At 49.1% G+C, this 22,510-nt stretch overlaps 1 protein-coding gene and 1 long non-coding RNA gene across 6 annotated transcripts; one reads left to right on the top strand and one right to left on the bottom strand.

Moving 5' to 3' along the window:
• Window positions 1-27: 27 nt before the first annotated feature.
• CCNF (cyclin F) lies at window positions 28-15,981 on the bottom strand. Of its 3 annotated transcripts, none has more exons than XM_064672449.1 (17): window positions 15,840-15,981; window positions 10,549-10,703; window positions 10,020-10,126; window positions 9,223-9,290; window positions 8,514-8,707; window positions 8,137-8,190; window positions 7,526-7,630; window positions 6,912-6,989; window positions 6,374-6,525; window positions 5,470-5,634; window positions 4,477-4,600; window positions 3,947-4,127; window positions 3,030-3,117; window positions 2,560-2,659; window positions 2,117-2,247; window positions 1,774-1,943; window positions 28-1,221 (listed from the first exon to the last, which is right to left on the bottom strand). In XM_064672449.1, the coding sequence occupies exons 1-17, from the start codon at window positions 15,964-15,966 to the stop codon at window positions 824-826; spliced, it is 2,397 nt and encodes a 798-aa protein (XP_064528519.1). In that variant the 5' UTR covers window positions 15,967-15,981; the 3' UTR covers window positions 28-823. The 3 variants fall into 3 exon arrangements, with proteins under 3 accessions (XP_064528519.1, XP_064528517.1, XP_064528518.1); XM_064672447.1 differs by lacking the exon at window positions 15,840-15,981 and adding an exon at window positions 12,151-12,342; XM_064672448.1 differs by lacking the exon at window positions 15,840-15,981 and adding an exon at window positions 12,151-12,342 and having other exon boundaries at window positions 5,557-5,634.
• LOC135422888 (uncharacterized) lies at window positions 13,202-21,462 on the top strand. 3 transcript variants are annotated; one of them, XR_010434640.1, is made up of 4 exons: window positions 13,202-18,703; window positions 18,844-18,948; window positions 19,938-20,219; window positions 21,261-21,462. It is a non-coding gene; the product is annotated as an uncharacterized LOC135422888 (long non-coding RNA). The 3 variants fall into 3 exon arrangements; XR_010434639.1 differs by lacking the exon at window positions 21,261-21,462 and having other exon boundaries at window positions 19,941-20,211; XR_010434641.1 differs by lacking the exon at window positions 21,261-21,462 and having other exon boundaries at window positions 19,923-20,211.
• Window positions 21,463-22,510: the final 1,048 nt, after the last annotated feature.

Genomic DNA, 22,510 nt, shown 5'->3' with positions numbered 1-22,510 from the left:
AGGGGAAGGAAGAGCAGGAGCCACCTCTAGTAACAAAACAATTTTATAAAAAACATTGTCAATAAACACTCACTACACTGTATCTGAACTGTTGCCAAGGCCACAGTAACTTCTAAACAGTCCTGGAGTCCAGTTCCAGTGTTAACTTCAGTGACACCTCCTGGAAGTCTTGTACCTCGGTATTCCACTGTTCATTATGTGTTAAGGCACAGAAGGAATTGTCAGGTGAGGAAAACATGGCAACAAGAGAAGAGGCAAATGAGGTTTAAACCATATGAGAGGTAGGTAAGAGAGCAGCTCAGACCTGCAGTGAGCCTTCATTTACCTCTGGGGTTTTTCAATAAAAACCTTGTATCAGTGCAGCAAATGCCATAGACAGGAGAGGGGAACTGAGGGAGACCTGGCCAGAATAAAAAGGCAGCACAATCTCAAAAGAGGTCTTTCAAGTGGAAGAATCCAAGCATAGTGTTACATTCAGAAACTTGAGATCCTATGTCAATTCATTTCATAGTGCCAGGCCTCAGAGGAAGCAAGGGACAGGACAGTTCTTTTTATCACTAGGAGGGATGACAAAAGTAGGCTAAAAATTTCAGAGGGAGCTGAACCTTAGTTAGCAGAGGATCAGACAATAGGGGACATGTAAAAAGGTAGCTGTGAAGGGAGGAAAGAGCCCACATGGGAGCTACAGAAACACAGAACAGACAAGGCTTAGGGAAAGGGGGTTGTTTTTTGGAGGTATTTACAATATTCACTATCATCCCTGTATGACTGCAACAGAAATATGGTTTCCAGGAATCCTGGAAAAGTTAAAAGCACAAAGACATCAGAGGCTTAAGAAGCCCAAGTTCAGCCTCTCTTCAGTGTGTTCTGCCATGTTTTTCCTCTTGACTTGCCTCCTGTGCAGGTCGTGGGGCCGGGGTGGCCCCCTGTTCATGGCACTGCCAGGGGGCAGTGCTGAGGTAGGTTTGGGGGGAACTCCAGGGCTGCCTCCCACAGAAGAGGTGGGACTGGCACTGTTGACAGAGGAGTAGCCCGAGCTCCCCTCTGGGTTGGGATTCCTTGGGGTGAGATACTCCCCTGGCAGCTCCGTGTCCCTCCGGGGCACCGCAGGCACATCCCAGTCCCCGGCGGGGCCGTCGTCGTCACTGGAGTCCTGCCCACAGTGCTCCGCAGGGTCCAGGTACAGCACAGTCACATCCAGGATCCCACTGGGACTGGTCACTGCAGGGGGGGAAGACAGAAAGTTAGTTTGCCCAAATCCAGCACTAAGCAGGCACCCAGCACAGAGTCAAACAGAACAAAGCCAAGCAAGAGTGTCCACCTTCTGTTTGCTCACACGTGAAGGGCAGAGCTCAAAGTTCACCCTCTTTTCACAGTGTCTTCTTCCCCCTCAGACTATTTGGACTTAGATCTAAGGTACTAAGAGCTATTTAGAAAACAAGCAGCCAGGCCCAGAGTCAGCAAAACCAACAGCTTATTAGTGTTTTTAACACAGTGGGCTGTTCATCACGTTTAGTGCACTGCAAACAGCCTCAGTTCAAAATGCTGAGCAGCTACAAAACCCCTCATCATGTTCTGAAGCAGTGCAGAGAAACAACAGATACCTCTGAGATAGTTTAACAATTATAACCACCAGGGAAGGGGAAGAGTTTTTCCAATCAGTCTTCAGCTGAAAGTTCAGGCATCTGGTGCCTGAGAAATGGTTTTAAGCAAAGATGAAAATACAGGTTTAAAGCTCCTGGCTGCTTTATATAAGGAGAATAAACTGCTCACCATCTCCTTCTCTCTCGCCTTCACTTTCCTGATCACCTTCATAACCAGAGCAGGAATCTAAGCTCCAGTCAAGGAAGTTGTCCAGCAGACTTTCTTCCTGGGAGGACAGCTCTGCTGTGGGTGTAGTCACAAAGCTGCCCCTGTCATCCTGAATGCTGTCTTCCCTCCTCCTGTGGCAAAACAATCCACAAGTCACGTGTTAAAAGCCAAGTCTTCTTCTCCAGCTCTTTTAAGAGGCATGTCCAGGTAAGGACAAGAAAATCGATTGTATTTAAGAATGAAACCTCAGGGTACCAGAGAGGAGGAAAGGCTCAGGCCACTGACAGCCATGAGTTACACTCACCGTTTAGCTCTCTTTCCAGAGGGAGAGCTGAGGAAAGTCTGAATTTCCACTACATTCCTATGCAAGGGACTGGGCTCTGGGTCCTCCTGTTTCACACCTAGAGCTGAGCAGAGCTGGCTGTAACTCATCACCTGGAAAAAAAAAAAAAAAAAAAAAGGCCAGTAAGAATCAGACCATGAGATTCCCAGAAGGACTAAATAGCCAGCAGGAGGCTATTTATTTTCTAGGAGAAATCTATCCCAGCAAGTTCTTCCCAAAGATACTCAAAGAGCAGTTAGAGTCTCTGCAGATCAAGTTTTAAACTACCACTTTATTTAGATATTCTCCCTCCAAAGGTCTGAAGTAAAAATCCCTTTCCCATTACCTGCAGTTCCCCACCCCCTGCCTTGGGCAGCTCAGCTCTGGGTGTCAGACAGCAGCAGATGCAGACCCAGCTCACCCACCTGTTCTTTGCCTATTTCTTCATAACACTCATCCTCAAATCGCTGCTTCACTGCCATGAGGGACACCTGCCTATAATCCTTTGGGACATCATCATGGAAGCTGGGAAGAAAGATGGAAACCCCAATCTCAGATGCTATGAAACAATATTAGGAAAACCTGCCAATTTAGGCACTTTTCCTCTGTCCCCCTCAGTGCTGTGCTAAGGGAGTTGATGTTTCTGCAGCTTAGACAGGATATTTGGTTCTAAGCATATGAGCATTTAATTCCTTTTCTGTGACCCAGGGCCAGACCAGCTGGGATAAATAAAACAGCTGGCCCTGAACTGGGCCTTAGTGTCTTGTGGGGGGATCAAGGCAGTTTCCCATAAGCTTTTCCTTCACTGGGAAGGGCTGGCTGTGCAGGTGCAGCACATCTGCAAGAGCTGCAATCCAAGTACTCATGCCCTCCCAAAGAGTCCCTAAACCATTACCACTTTTGGTGGAGGCTCAGCACACAGGGCACAAGGTCTTCAAGAGAGAAACCGGTGCACTCAGACAGCTGGCTGGTCCAGGGGTGTGCTGGAGGAGATACATATTCATATGTTGAATTACACATTCATGAAGCTTAGGAGTTCTGTAGTCAGACAGCTTTTTCTTTAATAGGATAAATATAAAGATCTTAACAAGCTTATGTCTGTCCATAGTTCGTTCAAGTTCACAGCTGGCTTTAAGGAGAGGTTTACCTGCCAAACTGAAGTTCCAGCTAAGGACAGAAATCCTCACTCTCATTTAAACACAAAGCTTGCACAGTCTGGTGCTAATGCTCTAGTGCATCACAGCTATTAAGAGGTATAATAGAATCACAGAATGGTTTGGGTTGGGAGGGACCTTAAAGCTCATCTCATCCCACCCCCTGTCATGGGCAGGGACACCTTCCACTAGCCCAGGTTGCTCCAACCCCTGTCCAACCTGGCCTTGGACACTAACCCTGCCCTCTGGCAGTGGGAAGCCATTCCCCCTTGTCCTGTCCCTCCAGGCCCTAACACAAAGTCCCTCCCCAGCTCTCCTGGAGCCCCTTTAGGCACTGGAAGAAGTTCTAATGTCTCTCCCCAGAGCCTTCTCTTCTCCAGGCTGAACAATCCCAGTTCTCAGTCCTTCCTCACAGGAGGTGCTCCATCCTTCTAACCAACTTGGTGGCCCAGTACAGCTGAAGAGGTTGAACTCAACTCTTCATTCTGAAGTCTCATATCCCCCTCATTTCCACCCCATTCCCACCTTCCCCAGCACAGTAACTGGGACATCTTGCCTCAAGGCAAACTGACACCCAAATCCACCCCAAAACCTCCCTAAAAAGAGCAGGCAGAGTGGCACACGGTGCTGCAGCCCCAGTGCAGGTCAGGTTCCTCACCTTGGCTGTGCAGGATCCTGGCCAGCAGCAGAGCTGCAGCCGCCAGCCGGGCCGGGGAGTACACACTGAGGCTCGTGTTCAGCAGGGACAGCTCACAAATGAAGCTGTAAAGGTGAAGAGTTCTTCTCTCCAGCAAGACTATGCTTGACAGAACTTCTTTGTAGTCCAAAATGGTGGGTATCTGGTGCAGAAAGGAGAAGAGAGGTTGGAAATATAGGACCAGCACAAAGTATTTAGAACAGTTGTTTGCAGGAGATGCTGGTTTTTTAGGGTTTTTTTGTTTGTTTTGTTTTTTTAACTACTACATTGAAACGTTCTCCAGTGAGAGAATAAATGGCCTCCTAAAACTGAAGTTTTAATCTCTACAGAAGGCAGAGGGTTCTGCATCTACATGCTCTGACACATGCACAGGCTCCACAGCTGACTGGGAACACTCACATAAACCCCCAGCTCCTTAGGTAAGCACTGCCACAGCCTGAGTTGAACAGCAGCCCAGGGGGGGAAATATTCCATCCACTTTCCATACTCACCCTTATCTTTCCTTCTAGGGCAGAAATGATCTCTCCCATCATTCTGACCAGCTCTTCATACTTGTAGGAGTTGTCTGTCAGCCACACAGCTTCTCGTATCGTCAGCATCTCTTTGCTGATGAAACTACAACATCAAATAATATTGACAGTCAGCCCCAGCAGAAAGGGAATTTGTGCAGCTCTGGCAGATAAATGCACCCAAGATGACTCCAGTTAAACTGCACAAGGTACTTTCCCAGGCAGACCAGGAAAGAGAGAACTGCAGTTCTTCATTTATTTCACCTGTAAGTCAGAACCATCTACTACAAAGTTCCTAATTTGGAATACTCTTCCTAATATGGAAAGAAATCTTGGCTGTGAGGGTGGTGAGGCACGAGTTGCCCAGAGAAGCTGTGGCTGCCCCATCCCTGGAAGTGTTCCAGGTCAGGTTGGACAGGGTTTGGAGCAGCCTGGGCTAGTGGAAGGTGTCCCTGCCTATGGCAGGGGGTGGGATAAGATGGTTATTAAAGGTCCCTTTCAACCCAAACCAATCTGTGATTCTGTGATCTTAATTCTTCATTTATGAAACCTCTCCTAGGTTTAGATGCAGGATATTGAGGAAATTAGCATAGAAGGATAATTTTGCACCTCACCACAGAGTTCACCTGAGTCAAACAATCTAAAGTACAGAACACCACTGCTGCAGTTATTACTTTGGCATGGTGCCAATGTCTCATGCCAAATTCCAGCTGCCGATGGAATACATTTAGAGCAATCCACCACTATGACCTTGTTTTAAAATATGAAAAAACCTGCAAGGAACTGCATTTTGTGCCTCATTTGCAGAGACTGTGTTTGTATGTGAACACAGTTAAGCAGCTGTCAAGGTAGAGGGGAGCCAAAGAGTCTTTCCAGCATTACCAGCAATGGATGGGCTGGGGGAGCAGTTTGAGCTGTGGGAATGAGTTTGGGTGATCACAGTCCCCACCTCTGCTCACCAGGCAGAACCCTCACCGTGTGCAAATGACCATGCAGGCTATTCCCAACAGCTGGAGCCGAGCACGAGGCACAGGTCGCAGCTTCAAGTAACGATCCACGCACCCCACTGTCATGTGAAGGCACAGGCTGGAAAAGTCCTTCATGGTGGCCACTTCCACCAGCCAATCCACCAGGATGTACCTAGAATGGGAAGGGAGAGATGTAAGGAAGGACTTGGAGAGCAGTGTCTGAAGATGCTCATGGCATCACATCCAACAGGGGAATGAGCCAGGCAGTGCCAAGTGTTCCTGAGCTGCCTCCCAAGGTGGGAGCCAGAAGGCCAAGCCCCTTCAGGGTGTGTGTGGATGTGGTGATTCTTTTGGATTCCAAAAACCTGCCTGTTCCTTCACCTCCCTGCACACCAACACTCACAGCATGGGGAATAAACAGGAGGGGTTGGAAGTGTGTGTGCAGTCACAGGGTCACGATCTCACTAGTTCCAGAGCCATGGTGGGATAACCTGTGCGGCTGGAATGCTGCCATGGATGGCTCTGTACTTGTAAGGAAGGACACACCAGCAGGGTGAAGTGGTGGAGCTGCCCTTCATGGGAGAGCAATGGAATGTAACAAGCTCTGCCCAGGGATGGATAAAGAACTAGGTAAGGACTGAGAAGCAGGATAACACAGCTGACTCCACTGTGGGTGTTTACTCAGGAAAAGACAGTCCATAGGGACTTTGGAGAGACAGGACAAGGGGGAATGGCTTCCCACTGCCAGAGGGCAGAGTTAGGTGGGATATTGGGAAGAAATTCTTCCCTATGAGGGCAGTGAGGCCCTGGCACAGGTTGCTCAGAGAAGTTGTAGAGGGAATGTAGAGATGTAGAGGGAAATAGGGAATGGTTTCTGCTGTGTGGCCTGACTCCTGGATCCAAGTTCTTACCTCATTATTTCATTCATTCCTTTCTGCACAGTGAAGATGCTTTGCTTGCTGATAGGAAGGGAAGCTTGAAAGATTTGAGAAACCATTTCCCTGGAAGACTTTGCTTCTAATCCTAGTTGGTTTCCATTCCCACAAGCTTTGGCTAAAGCTATCTGTAGTAGAGAGAACACAAAAGAAAGTGTGTTTATTTTACCAAATACAAACTCAGGTAGCACAGGATGGTCCTCTAATTTTCCTGCTAAAAACAGAGAGAACAAGACAAACTACTTGAATCAGTAGTTCCTAGTTTGGTTTAAAATGTTGAGCACACACATTATCTGGGGCCAGGCTTTTAAGTCCATCAAAAGATGGATCTTTACTCATTGTACCACAGGTGTGCAGTCATTTCCCAAAGAGGGGAATGTGCAAAGTAGATACACGTGCACATATCGACCTTATCCAGCAGTGTTGGCCCTGCTTCTAAAAGGAGAAATCTAAACCTACAGTGGCAGCACAGAAAGGACCAATTAAAGACTGTTCTGGGAAAACTCAGTCTTACCTGTGCTTCCCAGCAGCCCTTTGCTGCGTAGTCTCGTAGCTTCCTGAGACTTTGGAGGTATCTGCCAGGATCTGACATCTACAGAGAGGAGTGTAAACAGATGTAAAAACCCATTGCCTTTAAACAACAAACAGAAGAACTGTAGTACCAATATCCAGAGGAAACACACTGCCTGGGGGTACATCTATTATTTCAGCAACCAGTTTTTAAGACAATGCTGTTTTTAAGAACTTTTCTCCAGTTCTTGCCCAAGGTCTCACAGGAAATGAGACCTGGCACTCAGGATTACAAGGTGAGAGTTTTGGCAGATTTATTACTGACAAGGCAGGAGCCTCCCCTTCCTGCTCCCCAGTGAGCCCTGGGATCACTGGCCAGCAGTGCCCAGGTCTTCAGCAGAGTGAGTGTAAAGCAACCTCTGCTGCACCTCAGCTACAACTCCTCACTTCAAACCCCCACCCAGACACCAAACCTCATTTCAGAGAGGTCTTAGTGCTCTCCTTGTCCATGAAGGTAAGCTCAGGAACAGCAATTTCTTTCTGAGGACATTCCTTGCATATAACAGAGGCCCAGAAGTTAAGTGAAAAGTTGTTGCGATACAAAAAGTTACTACTTACAGCAGCCTTTCTGTTATTTTCCCAAAGGAGGTAGGAGCTGATTAAACAACCCTGCTTGGATGATTCCTCAAGCATTTCAAGGGATTCTTTCTTTTTTCCTTCATCCTAAAAACAGAAGGCATACACTGGTATTTTTTCTGCCCAGACAACTGGATGCCTCAACACTTCAGAAGCTACGTAACAGCAGAATCCATCCCTTGGGAGTGCCCTTCAGCCTCTGAGGGATGCTCCCACATCCACTCATTTGCAGACTCAGGCTCTGGGAGCAATTAGTGCTTTTCCTCAGCCAGAAAAAAGCTTTTTGGCTTGTTTGCCACTGAAGGCTTTTTTCTTTTTTTTTTTTTTTTTTTTTTTTGCTAGGCATTACGACTGGAAGGCTTCCTTTGAGAAGGAAGCCCATGATTAAACCAAAATTAATTTCACTGTTTGTACAATTCAATAAACTAAGTTAATAATGTTCCTTTAAACAACCAGTAAATTAAACTCACGAGAACAGAAATTCCTGGGCCACTTGAGGAGCATAAGAGCATCTGGCTGACTTATTTTTTTAATCAAGGTAAACAGCACCAGCATCAAACAAACCCAAACATCATACTGGGAACACTGCTCACCTCAAAGAAATTCAAGACCTTAGCCAAGCTGTGGAGAATAGATCCTTTCTGAGCCTGAAGAAAGATAAAGATTGTTAAACAAAGAACCATAGCAATTCTTGCTAGTAATTTCAGACTGCAGTTTTGGCTTGTCTTTCAATCACTCCTTCCCCTTGCTTTTCTCCATGTTTTGTTAGATCTGAGACAGCACTGAACCTCTCAGAACAGACAGTACAGGCCCCTGGCACTGGGGATGTATCATGTATGGTTTGGCCATAAATTCAATAAAATGATTGAGCCACAGCCATTGAAACAACAAGAGCACAGGAGGCTCCTTGGGGGAACAAAAGCACTTTTTCCAAAATAATGAGAAAGTCAAGGGCAGAAATAAACCAAACCTTCTCGAGCTGACACTCTGCTTTGAGACTGTCATAGACCACAGCTTTACAGCAGCTTCCAGTGAAGGACCAGGGAGGACGGATGAACAGCCAGATGAAGGGCACTGCACACACATTCAGGTGCTCTGCCAAGCTGAAGTAGTGAGATGCCTTTATTCCGTTCACTTCTGCACGACCGTGGCCCGTGATGGACACTGAACCAGAGACAAAAACAGAACTCATGTACAGTTTGTTCACAGTGCCTGGCTTGGCAAGGCCAAGACACACAATAGGAAACAATTAGGAAGACTGAACTATTTCTTCCATTTAGTGCCTTAAAAATCATGGAGACGGCAGAAGAAAAATCTTACTGCAGTCAGAGTTAAGAAATATATAACCCCAAGGTGAGGGCAGGGGGGTTGCAAATCCCAGCCCTCACAGCAGTGTTAACTCCTGCCAGTGTACAAACAAACCAGCGTGGAAGAGCCTGTCCTGCCAGGACCCTCTGTGAGAAGGCTCCTCCTGGCACTTGTCAGGCTCTTCTGACACATTTTTTATCACACCAGGGAAGCAGCTGAGTTTGATCAGAAGTTTCCAGAGGACAACTCCTAAATCCAAATTCACAGGCTCTGTGCTCAGTTTAGCAGGTAGTGGTAAAGCATTGAAATGTAAAGCTCCCTTCTGCCATGCCATGTTCCCCCCAAGCCCCAGGACAAGCTTCCACACTCACAGCCTTCGTTGTACAGGTATGCCAAGCTCAGCTTCACAGCAGCTTCGAAGTTACCACTTTCAGCAGCCCTGAATGGCAAACAAAGAAGGTGTTTGAGGTTGAAATCATTCCCAACACCAGAATGCACATTTTGGGACTTGCACCCTCAAGGACATGCATCAAACCATCAAGTCCTTGTGCTCCTCTCTCCCAAATTGATGTGCACACAGGAGTCTTCCTCAGACAGAGAACACATGCAAAGTGGCAGTTGGAAGAAAAACAATTATTGTAGCATTTAAACCTGTTGAAGAAATTTCTGACACTACAAAACAAATGGATGCCCTTCAAATCAGATGGATAAAAAGACATTTTCCATCTTTTTAAAGCATATTTATTGTTACCCTTTCAAACTTTGTTACTGAAATTCACCTATTTTTCAATATACTGGTTTACACAAGAAGTGACCAAGCCAACTCAGAAACACAGTTATTCTTTGGAGCCTCTCATTTCACTTGGTCATTCATATGTAAGCACCAGGAAAAGATTTCAGTTAATGTACTATGCTCCAATATGAATATTGATGCCCATAAAGAGGAATAACTTTGGTACATGCCATGGGTTCTGCTCTGGTTGAAGAGAAAGCAGCAATCAGCTGCAGCTTAGACCTGAAATCAACCATTTTTCATCCACCAAACCAAGACTTCTCCTCTTTGTACAAGTCACATCCCCCAGTTACACCGAAGACTGATTAGAACTGTGTATCTGTCTTCAAACATCCCCTTCTAGAAGACCAGACAAATTTGATATTTAAAGTTTACCTTTCAAACATCCTCAGGTTGTTTGGAGAAGGCCACATGTCTTGGAAACTTGCATGTGCCCAAACACTGGAATGATTATCCACAAGGTATTTAAGGTGTGAGTGTACCTGCACGGAGGGAGCACAAAATAACAATTACTAAAATAAAGGGACCAACAGAAAAGCAAGTCTTTGTGATCTAATTTGAGAGAGGTAACTAACTAATCACCAGTTAATCATAACCATTATCAGGCAGTTAACAAGTTAAGGCAAAAGATGGCAAACCAATTTGTTCAGTCACAGTGATCCAGCAGGACAATTGCCACAGAAAATGAGCACAGAGCACTCAAATACTGCTGTTACTCTTCTTAAGCTTGAGCAGTGAGAGATCAAACTGCCACTAGGAGAGCAAAAGTCTAATCCTTGCAGGTACTCTTTGGGTTTCTTCAGGCTCATTCTGACATGAAAAGCCTGTTCCATGTGCAGTCCAGGCTCCTGCAGGCAGGGCTGAGCCGTGGTACCTGCCAGAGGGGAAGCAGCAGCAGACTTACAGCTCTGACTGAGAGGATGTCAGCAGCAGGGAGGCCTTTCAGGACATGAAACAGAACATCCTCAGGCAGGTTTAAGAATGTCAGGACTCGAGGTCGTTTTATTATCCTTCGTTTTGAAGGGAAAGAAAAACATCTGGAACATCTACAGTGAACCACTGCAAAAGAAAGACATGGGACACCTCAGTTAGTGATGGAACAGCACAAGGAAAAAGGGCACTGCAGAGTATACACACAAAAAAAGGTGTTTATTTGAGCTCCTTTTCACTGCAGCACAGGACACTTCAAACATATTAACCAGAGAAATGTAGCATGTGCCACATAACACGACAAGACTAAGCCTCAGAGCAGTAAGGGGCTCCTTCAGTTTGGTTAACAAAGCCCAGAGGCTCAGAAGGGATGGCTCACGCTCTTCACAGAGAGCCCCTCCATGCCCTGACTCCTGTGACTGTGTTTAGTGGTGACAATCAGCTTAACTGTCCCTGCTCAGTAGTGACAAATGGTTTAACTGTCACCACTACAACTTAATTTACCTCCCCCACACCCCAACTTTTCCTTCTCAACTGACAGCAGCCCTTGGAATGTGACCACAGATAGTAGGAAGTTAAGACCCACCAAACCTGCTCAAGCCCATCTCCCAGCAGCCAGTTGCTGCCATGGGTGCTGATGTAAGATCCATTGCCTGCACCTTCTGGAGAATTATTGCAATGCAATAATGTTATATATATAACATATATATATATCTCTTTATATTTATTGCTATTATATATATGTATATCTAGAGAGAGATACATATATATATATATATATATACATATATATATATATAAAATATATTCTCTTCAGCATTATCACTGCCATGAAAACGAAATGGACTCCTACGCTGGGATGCCAGTTCTGTCTATATGAGCATCCAAATGCCTGGAGAGCAGGGGGTACTTGAGCAACCCAGGGAAAACTCAATTTCTGAAGACAGGAAGTGGCACAGGTTAATTTCCAAAGCGCCGCCTCATGAAATCAGGGTACTTTGGGCTGGAAGGGAGCTCTAGAGTCACCCAGTTCAAGCACCCTGCCAAGGCGGGTAGGATCCCCTCCAGGCGGGTTTGATCATCTCCGAGGACACGGACCCCACAATTTGTGCGGGCAACCGGTGCCACCGCTCAGCCACCCGTGGCGTAAAAACCGCTTTCTCTTCGCTTTGAATGGAGAGTCCTGCACACTAACGTGCACCCTACAAGCTCACAGGCGCCTGCTGCGCTACCCCACGCCCAGAATACATCCCGGAGCCCTGGCGCGAGGCCGGAGTGCTCAGGCACAGCCACAGCCTCGGATCCTGCGGCCGGGGCGGCCCGGGCGGGCAGCGCTCCGCGACCAGCGCTGGCCCGGGCGGGATCCGGGGGAGCCCCCGAGAGCCCCGAGCCACCGCCGCGTTTGAATCTGGGCGCGCAGGCGCCGGCCCGGCACCCGCCGCTGCCAGCCCCTCACCCGGCCGGGGCTCGGAGTGCCCCGTGCCCACCCCTGCCCTCAGAGCCCCCTCACGAGGCGCCCGGCGGGGCCGCCCCTCCGCGCGGGAGGACGCGGCGCCCGCGGCAGACCCGCGCTCACCGCCCGTCTTCATCGCAGCGCTGCCCCGAGGACCCAGCGTGAAGCGGGCGGACACAGCGCCCTGCCCGGCTCGAAGCGAGCGGCACGGCCAGAGGAGGGACCGGAGCACCGGGAGCGGGCGGGGTCTGCCGGGTAGACACGCCCCGCTGGCCCCGCGGGCGCGCCCAGCGAGCGCCGTGAGCGGCGCAAGCTCCACCCACCGGGCCCGCCCGCCGCCCCGCAGTGCCGCCCCCCGCCCGCGCTCACTTGTTTTAAACACAGCAGGGCCTGCGATTGGCCAGAAGGGCGGAGGGGGCGGGGTCGGTTCCGCGCCGCGCGCTGTGATTGGTCAGCGAGGATGCGAATTCGAATTGGGGCAGTTGGCGGTTCGATCCCGTGGCGGGGCGGCGCATGCGCGCGCGGCAGCGCGCCCCCTACCGGGGGGGGCGGTGCATGGCAGGGGCGGTGCTTCCCCTCACGGAGCCGCCGCCATGTTCGCGGTGCTGCGTTACCCCGCGTCGGCGCGGCCTGGGGCATAGCGCCGTCCCCGGCTCCCCCGGGCCCAGGAGTCCCTTCTCTTCGCGCGACCCAGCTGGCAGCAGCCGGCCCTGCCGCTGCGGTGACGCTCACCCGCGGCCACCTGTGATGGGCTGATGCTGCCCGGCCAAGGGAGCTGCTGATGTAGCGCTGGGGGTTTGTTGCTGCCTGATGGTTTCCACCCTGAGCGACCAGCGCCTGAGAGTGTCCGTGCTGGAGCTAAAGCACTACGGAGGGCATTGCCTGCTGGGCAGTAGGTCTGCATAGAAGGCCTTGGGGGTCCCGGTGTCCCCCAGCTGTCCCTGACCAGCCCTGGAGCCAAGGTTGGGCATCCTCAGGTGTGTGAGGAAGAGCATTTCCAGCAGGTCAGGGAGGGGATCCTGCCCCTCTGCTCACCCTGGGGAGGCACATCTGGAGTGCTGTGTCCAGTTCTGGGCTCCTCAGGACATGGGAAACTCCGAGCTGCTGGAGCAGATCACAGAATCACACAGGTTTGGGTTAGAAGGGACATTAAAGGCCATCCAGTTCCACACCTTCCACTAGCCCGGGTTGCTCCAACCTGGCCTTGGACACCCAGGGATGGGGCAACCACAGCTTCTCTGGGCAACCTGCTCACCACCCTCACATTGAAAAATTTCTTCCCAATATCCCATCTAACCCTGCCCTCTGACAGTGGGAAGCCGTTTCCCCTTGTCCTGTCTCTCCATCCTTTGTCACTGGAAGGGGCTCTCAGGTCTCCCTGGAGCCTTCTCTTTTCCAGATGAACCCCCCCCCCAGCTCTCCCAGCCTGGCTCCAGAGCAGAGGGGCTCCAGCCCTGGGAGCATCTCCGTGGCCTCCTCTGGACCTGCTCTAGCAGCTCCAGAGAGGGAAGATGCTGATGGGACAAGGAAAGGTTGAGGGAGCTGGGGCTGTTTAGTCTCGAGAGGAGACACTGAGAGGGGACCTTCCCAGTGTGTGTCAGGATCTGCAGGGAGGGGGCAGAGGATGGACCAGGCTCTGCTCAATGGGGGGGGCAGCAATAGGATAAGAGGAACAGGCAGGAACTTATGCCCAGGAAGTTCCACCTGGACATGAAGAAGAACTTCTTTCCTGTGCAGTGACTGAGCACTGAACAGGCTGCCCAGGGAGGGGGCGGAGTGTCTCTGGGGATATTCCAGAACCTCCTGGACACGATCCTGTGCCATGTGCTCTGGGATAACCCTGCTTGAGCAGAGAGGTGGGACCAGATGCCCCACTGGGGTCCCTTCCAAGCTGAACCATTCTGGGATTCCTGCTTGAAGAAGGAGCAAAGCTGCCCAGACAGAGGCCATTCCTCCATTCCTGATGTCCTGAGCCACAGCATCGCCCTGTCCCTCCCCAGCACACTGCCCTGCTCCTGCCCCTTCCTGGCCTTGTGTGAGGGCCAGGGGGGATTAGGCAGACAATTGGGGGTCAAAGTTCAACCCTGAGTGCAGGATTTAGAGGAAAGCCCTGATCCTCCCAAGGCAAAGAGCAGAGTGGCATAAGGAGGTGTATTGAAAAGGCTGGAAGGCCAACAAAGCAAAATCAGATATTGAATCTGCCCATCTGAAGACTTTTGTGAGTCTTAAGTCTCACAAGATGTGAAACAGTGAGAAGAGGAGCTTTGTGGGACATAAAATGACTGTGCCCCAGTTTGTGGTGGCTGAAAAGTTTCCCAGTGCTGTACCTTGAATAAACATTGTCAATCCCAGCAGAGCTGAGGTTTCTTCCTGGTAGCATTTGTGAGACTTGTTAGAGGATTTCACAAGCACTTTTCAGTGATAGGACATGAAGTTCTGGTTGCTTCTCTGCACCCACACCCTTGGGATTGGGATAGCTTTGGAATCTCACCAGGGATCTCATGGTCAGGGAGGCTGAGCTCAGACGGCCTAGTGGCTTCTTCTGGCCGTGCTGGGCTGGCACCCCATGCGTTGTCCCCCACTCCCGTGAGGTGACCATGGTGGACCAGCAGCTGTGATCAGCCTTTCTCCCATGCAGCTCCACCTCCTCCATCTGTGGAACTGCGTCATGTTCGTGGGGAGCACGACAGCTGCTGACAGGGAAAAGCAGCACCAGGAGCGCAGGGAATATTTAGCTTCTTTTAATTGAGAAGCATTTTGAGTTAAAAAGTTAATCATGCTGTCGGCTTTTGTTCCTTTTTTCTTCTCTGCCTCACAGCTGTTTCTGTCAACTAAAAATAAGCTGAACCAGCAAACAAAACATGAGAAATCAGCTCCCCACAGAGAGCTCAGATCGCAGCAGAAGATGCTCCTTGAGTGAGCTGCGGTGCAGAGTCCCCTCAGGTAGATCCTGTTCTTTCCAGACATGGCAGGGTTATGTTTGAAGGACAGGTATAGCCAAAACGTGGGTGGGCACAGGGAGGCGGGAGGTGAGGTTTTCAGAAGCAGTAAACCTTGGCCTGGTTTGTCCCCTCTGGAATAGGATGGCAGGACATCCAGGTGATTTTGTCACTGATAGAGAAACCAGATCAGAGGCTGACGGGTGTGTAGTAGGACACACATTACCTAAACATGGCCACTTCTCCAAAAGATCAGGTTGGATTCACCATGCTAAACACAGGTGCACCTCCTTGGAAAGCCATTACAGTGAAGAGTCAGTCCCTGCAGAGGAGAAGGCTGATTAGTGCATTATTTGATCACTGTTTCCAGCTTCTGAGCTGGATTTCCCTTGGAGAGGGACTTTTCACAAGAGCATGTAGTGATAGGACAAGGGGGAATATCCTTAAGATGGTGAAGGCCAGGTTCAGATTAGGTATTACGAAGAAATTCTTGGCTGAGAGGGTGTTGAGGCCCTGGCACAGGTTGCCCAGAGAAGCAGTGGCTGCTCTGTCCCTGGAAGTGTCCAAGACCAGGTTGGACAGAGCTTGGAGCAACCTGGGCTGGTGGAAGCTGTCCCTGCCTGTGGCAGGGGATTGGATTGGGATGAGCTTTAATGTCCCTCCCAAACCATTCTGGGATTCTCTGATTTCCCTTATTTATCCTGCCTCTTTCTCCACTAAAGAGCAGGTAGAGGGTTGCATTTCTCCTCAGTCAGAAAGCCTCCTTGCTCCCTTCACTTCTGGCTGTGGAAATGAGGGTAAATACAACAAAGATGTTTGGTTTGCCTTGATTGCTGCGATTTAAACAAGACTCAACACAAGGGTAACACTTACTCGCTCTTCTGCCAAACCTGGGATTCTCCAGGCATTGGAGATGCTCTACACGAGCTCCAGTTTCACTCAAGGTGTTGATCCCTCTTCTGAAGAGATCCAAGGGCCTGAGACCATCTAAGCAATACATTCAACAGCAACATTCCCCCAGAAAAACTGAAAATTTGCTGAAAATACCTTTTAGCCAGGCAAATATCAGCTTGCACTTTCTCAAGTCCATGTGAGAGAAAGAGGATACACAGATTATCATTCACTCACTGCCTCAGGCACTTCAGTTTTTAAAGCCTCTTCAGAAATCTATGAAAGTCTCTTTAGAACTAGTCCATTTTTCCACTCTAATTTGTTAATGGATTGCAATCAGACTCAAATGTACAGATTTTTAAGAAAGAGCAAAGATGAAGAATTTCGGTCAAATAGGACTTGGAGACAGTGATATAAACCTATATGAATGTAACATCCCCTCTAAACTCTTCAGTTAGTGAACAGGTTAACAAACAGCTAAGTTTAGGCATTCAGAGTTTTCAGTCTGGTGAAAAAGTTGCAGACAAGCCCCTGAATGCTGGAGGTTGCATTACATGCTGTTGCAAAAGTAATATCATTTATCTGGACAGTAAAGTGACATCTCTCTCATTTCATGGCAGAACTCTTTGGTTTGCAGAGGTTTTTCTAACCAACACTGTCCAAGATAGTTCCAGACTTGAAAAGAAAATGCCTGTGCTGTCATAGGGCCACATGAAAGTTAGTTAGCCAAGCTGAAACCTGAGAGTAATTAGCTCGGCTGCAGAAAGGTCCCAGCTATGCTGCCTTCAGGATCCAGCGTTTCTGCAGGGCCTTGTGGATACGAGAGTAGCTGTGGCTTGGGAAAAAGGGAGTCATTTCACTACAATTTTTATTTAGTCTGTGATTATTCAATCGGTGGACATGGGAATTTTATATTATAGTGGCCATAAAATGTATTCTGGCAGTTTTAAAGCGGCATCTTTCCTGCAGTTTGAAGGGCAAATGAAAGTAATCTGGACTATTTACTGCATGGAAGGCTCAAATACTCCATGAATGCTCCTGGCAAATCTCTCCCTGTTGTCATAAGGCTGAAGTGCTGAGAAGGGAAGAGAGAAAATTTTCTCTGGAAACAGCCAATTCTCAATTGAAATAGTCCTACCAGTCTTTGTAACATTTCCCACCCCACTTTTGAAAGGTGAGATAATTCAGCTCTTTATTACACCTTTAGTATAATATAATGATAACTGGTCTGGAGAAGGAGCTGCTCTCCAGGGGAGGAAAGAGCTCCTCCAAATCCACAAATCCAGCTGCAAATTGGGTGGAAGTGTTTGTCTGAGATCCCAAGACAATGAGGGAAAAGTTTTATGTCAGGACATCTCAACATATTCTCTGGTGGCCACATCCCATTCCTGTAGGTATTTCCACATAGCATTACTGATGCAATCCCTGTGTTTTACACTCATACTAACATTTATTAACAATGCTGTTGGGCTGCAAATCAGCACTGAAGAGCTGGACATCTGTGGATACCCATCCTTTCTCCAAACTGTGTTTCTCTATCAAAAGGAACATGCTTGGGAAACATCCCAAGAGCGAAACCCTTCCCTTGCAAATCACGACATGGAACATCCCAAAAGTGAAACCTTTCCCTTGCAAATCGGGCCATGGAGCACCTTGAGAGTGAAACCCTTCCCTTGTATATCAAGGCATGGAGCTACCACGAGGTGGCATCAAACTCATGTGATGGGGCATCGAACCTTCAGTTTTCAGGCGTTTTTCTAGTTTGAGGACATCCCAGTGCAGCATTCCGAAGCCAAAAGGGGTGCACTGATGTTTTGGAACCAGAAGCTCTAATTTCACAAATCTGCGTGTTTTGTTAGGTGTAATTTGACTGCCCTCCATGAGTAGCACTATTCTAGGGTGGTACCTGAATGTAAACCAGGTAAATTAACCTGTATGAAATAGGTTAATGCAGTGCTTTCCAAAATCCAGGGCTGGTCCCACCAAGGCAGAGGAAGGGTGAACATGGCTTTTAGGAACAAATGACTTGGCAAAAGTGTCCTTCAGAAAGGTTCTCAGAAAGAGGGCTGTGAGTTCTGCTGGTGCTCTCTGCCATATGTGCACGAAGGCTCAGGGCACGAGGTGAAACCAGCACCTGGCACGCTGGGCCAGCTCACAGATGTGTGAAATCCTCATCCTGGCAGGTTTTGTGACAGGGCACAGCCCTTGGCAGCGGGTAGGAGGTGGTGGATCACCCTGGTGTCCTCCTGCAGGTGCTGCAGAACCCAGGCCCCACACTGCACAGCACACAGACTCTGTGTGCGGGGACTCAGGGTGGGAAAGGCACCGTGGTGCTGCAGGAAACCCATGGAAAAGGGAGCATGAGGAGTGAGTGGCCCACAGGACCTGCCAGCTTTGTGTCTGTGGTGGTGTGGGTGGGTCCAGTAACAACCCAGCCCCCACGATGGGCAGACCCAGCCTGGGCAGCCCCAGGAAGGGCCACGGAGCAGTGACGGATGTCTGGAGGTTCTGGGGTGAGTTCCAAAGGTTCTGTGGAGGTACTGGAGGTTCAATGACTTCACTGTCAGCCCAGGCCTTTCTCATCCTCTGGCTGGTTCCAAAGCTTTGCTTTGGGGGGCTCTCAGTGGGGCAGCTTTTACTCCCACTCCATTCAAGTGGAAACTTATCCCCTCTCCGGCAGAAAACAGGCAGTTTGGCCAACTTCTGAATGATATCTGATTCCCTTTAAACACTTGAAGAGCACCACTTCTTACAGAAACACACTTCTGTAGGAGCTAGAGACCTGGAGCAGAGCCAAGGAGCTGGAATTGGGATACAGCATTGCACAAGGAAGGCAGAGAGAGAAGGTCTGTATCAGCCATACCAGGACTGGCAGTCACAGAACAGAGCCAAAGGCTCTCAAAGCCACCAGACTTTCTCCTCCCAAGCTCTTGCTGATATGAGATGTTAAATTTATACATTTTTTTAATTTATCTTTTTATGCCAGGTTTTCAAGATGCTTTAAGCAGATCCTCAGCAGCCCAGAGGCTGAGGTGCCAGGAGGGGGCTGTTGGGCCCATGATAGACAAAGCCACTGGCACTACTGATTAAGGTGAGCAGCACCTTGTCTGTGTGAGCACTTGTTTCCCTCTAAGTCCCTAAAGAAGACTGGCCTTATAACTCCAAGGGCAAATCCTCAGAGTTAAAAGCTCCTGGATACCTCTATAGCTTTTTTACACGTTATCCTCCTCTCAAAACAAAGACATTCCATGCTGGGTCTTCCTTATCTTGCAGGACTGAAAGCACAACTTCCCTTCTGTGCATGAATCCATCCCTGGAGGAATTCTCCCCCACTCCCTTCCCTGGGAACTCCTTACTGTTGTCCCTCCACCACAGAAGTTACAGGCACCCCATCATTCTATTCCCAAAGGACTTCATTCCCTGCTCATCCTCCAAAGGGCTTGGGAAAGCTTCCCTGGTGTGCACTGGGGAAGCACAACCCTGTTTCCTGCAGGGATGGGGTGGGGACATGGGGTAAGGGGGGACACCTGGATCACTGAGCTCAGCTCCCCATGTACACAGCAATGAGGGTTTTCTTCAGGAGAGACCCCAGAGCTTCTTCACTGCACACCCTGTGGCACTAAGGGCAATGAAAAAGTCTTCAGGACTTTACTACAAGTTTTATAAGTACAGGTAGAAAAAAGAAAAATAAAAAAGGAGAAAACATGTACTTTGCTCCAGTACCCAAAAAGGGCTTACAAGAGAGCTGGAGAGGGACTTTGGACAAGGACATGGATGGACAGGACAAGAAGAATGGCTTCACATTGACAGAGGACAGGGTTAGATGGAATATTGGACAGAAATTCTTCCCTGTGAGGGTGGCGAGGCCCTGGCACAGGGTGCCCAGAGAAGCTGTGGCTGCCCCTGGATCCCTGGAAGTGTCCAAGGCCAGGTTGGACGGGGCTTGGAGCAACCTGGGCTGGTGGAAGGTGTCCCTGCCCATGGCAGGGGGTGGGACTGGATGATCTTTAAGGTCCCTTCCAACCCAGACCAGTCTGTGATTCTGTGATTCTAATTCACTGCCAGTTCGGTGCTTTCCAGCAGCTCCGGGTTCCTGGGAAGCCCATGGGATATCTTGGAGTCCAATCAAGAATATTTTCCTGAAGCATTTTGACATGACGAGCTCCACACAAGTGAATGAAGGAACTGCCCAGGCCCAGCTCTTAAAACTCTGCTCTGGATCTGCTGCTGCTCCACCTCTAGCCCGGCATGAACTCCTGGCAGACAGTGGTGCCACCTTGGGTTTCAGGACACGTGAAGGAACACTGCCCTAATTCCATGGTTCTGTGCTGATTACACAGCCTCAACCACTTAATAGTGGATGTAGGGTTGGTTTTATTTCCTGTAAAGAACAGAGTGTTTGGCAAAAGAGGAGAGTGAGAGTGACAGCTGTGTACACATTTCACATGTTTCCAGTGTTATTTCTCCTCCGGAGAAGAACAGAGCTGTTATTAATAATCACCTTGCCAAGTTTCTGAATTGATATTTTGAAATGAGCTAGGGATATAATTTAGGAACACAAGCAAGGGGGAAAATGTGCTTTCAATTGAACTTGAAATGGATGGAGAGCTGTTGATGCAGCAAGAGAAATGATGGTGATTCTGGAGGGCTCTAGCTGAAAGAAGGAAGCTGTAAAACAGAGGTTTTCCAGACAATCCCACAATGTGCCGGAGAATGTTGTCCAAACACTCCTGGAGCTCTGGCAGCCTTGGAGCCATGACCATTGCTCTGGGGAGCCTGTTCAGTGCCCAATCACCCTCTGGGGGAAGAACCTTTTCTTAATATCCAGCTTAAACCTACCCTGACACAGCTTCAGGCCACTCCTTCAGGTCCTGTAACAAATATTCCCCTGAACCCGCAATTTCCCACCCAGAATCCCAGTAAAATGGTGGGTGTTTAGATGTCTTTGTTCAATTTCTTTATTTTTAACCCAATTTAGAGGTTTTTTAAGGGATGAAGATGGATCGAAAGAAAACCAAGACCAAAATAAAAGGATTTACATGTTGGCATCCTGTGACTATCCATGAGGTTGGGTTGGGTGGGTGTAAAAGCCTTTTTTGGAGGGCTTTTTGCCCCATTGCCTCCAAAAGCTTGGTCTTTGCCCAAACCCATCCTCATTTGGCTGTGGAAGATGCTGGAGCCCGAGAGCTTTTGGGTGGAGGTGAAGGAGGCTGAAGTGGATGAATACACTTAACAAGTGTTGTTGCTTAGGCAGCACCAGAGCTTGCAAGGCACTGTGTGGCAGGAGTAACCCTTAGAAGTGTGCATTTGGCATGTGAAGGATGCAAGGTGGGCTGTGGGGCAATAGAAGTACCAGACAACATTGTCAGTGTTCCCTCTCTTGTCATCTATGACCTCCTACAGAAGGAAACAGTTTGAAAACCAGTGGAAAAGAATGAAGTGTTGAGGCATCACAACTGCAGCCTCTCCAGCTGTGACTCAGAGCCCCTCTCCACTCAATTCAAAATGAGGTCTCTGAGGAAAAAATTGTGTGGGGTTCCTGCTTGCTCTCTGTAACTGCAGCAAAATTAAATCTCCTTCCTGCAACAAACAAAATCCCTGCAAAGCCTTGTCCATGGCTAATGTTACAGCAGCGCTTTATCTTCTTGCCTGTGTCCCAGGGCAGACTGCTCAGTCTGCAGGACTGACATTCATCTTATCACAGCCAACACATCTCTGCCAGCCTTAGACCCAGTACTACAATATTCTGGAGTTTTTCCTGCCTGCTGAGCACCAACAGGCTCTGCTTGTCACAGGACAGGCAACAACTGGGTGACAGGAACACCCTTTCGAGGTGTACACCACAACCACTGGCCAGCTGTGGTCACAGAAAACCTTCGTGGTCATAGAGTAACCATTTAACAAACACCAAAGGCCACATGTTTAGAAATGTGGCATTTACAGGCAGCAGCCCCCCAGTCCTGGGGATCCCGTGACCCCTCAGAGGCCCCCTGAGGCCCCCCAAGCCTGAGCAGATGTGTGCCTGAAATGCACGGCACTCTGGAGCTGCCCATGGTGTCTGTCCTCCTGGCCTGCACCCATGGCTTTCAGAGCACGTGGATCATTTTCCAGGATGTGGTTCTCCCAACCCATTCCTTTGCCAGGCTGGGAAAGGCAGGGCCCTCAGCAGAGCTGCTTCCCTTCCTCAGGACTCACCTGCCTGGGTCCAGGGGTGTCCAGATCCTGGACCCAGGACTGGGATGCTGTGAGGAGAGAGCAGTGAGAAGCCTTGTGTGGGTTTCCAGAGCTGTTTTTAAGCTCAGGCTCCTGCCCCTGGGGCCAGTGCATGAGCCACATCACAACCATGGCCATCTGTCAATGTGTCCCTCTGGTTCGGACCCAGAGCTGGGATTGACTTCTTAGCTTGACCTCAGACCAAGTCCTGCTGCATTAAGGGATGCTGTGCCCTCCCTTCTCAAACAGGGCATGTTTTCTTTGCAGTAGCATATATCAACACAGAGTTTGGATGGTGATGAGAGGGCTGGAACACAATCTCCTGTGACTTGACTTGGATTAAACACAGCCCAGCCAGGCTGAGCCCTGTAAACACGGCAGCTTCCAAGGAACTCCCAGCAGTGCATCTGCACTTCTTGGGAAATCTAAGCCTCAAAGCC

Source organism: Pseudopipra pipra, chromosome 16, assembly GCF_036250125.1.
Source record: "Pseudopipra pipra isolate bDixPip1 chromosome 16, bDixPip1.hap1, whole genome shotgun sequence".
Taxonomy (NCBI): Eukaryota; Metazoa; Chordata; class Aves; order Passeriformes; family Pipridae; genus Pseudopipra; species Pseudopipra pipra.
This window is presented reverse-complemented; position numbering and strand designations above follow the sequence as displayed.

What these genes read in the sequence shown, in the direction of transcription:
- CCNF (XM_064672449.1), bottom strand. Translation starts at nt 15,966, where the DNA reads ATGTATTGCTTAGATGGTCTCAGGCCCTTGGATCTCTTCAGAAGAGGG. An exon ending in CAGGATCCTGCACAGCCAAG is followed by an intron (nt 3,118 to 3,946) that starts GTGAGGAACCTG and finishes TATCTCCTCCAG; the next exon opens with CACACCCCTGGACCAGCCAG. An exon ending in CTGAGCCTCCACCAAAAGTG is followed by an intron (nt 2,660 to 3,029) that starts GTAATGGTTTAG and finishes CTTTCTTCCCAG; the next exon opens with CTTCCATGATGATGTCCCAA.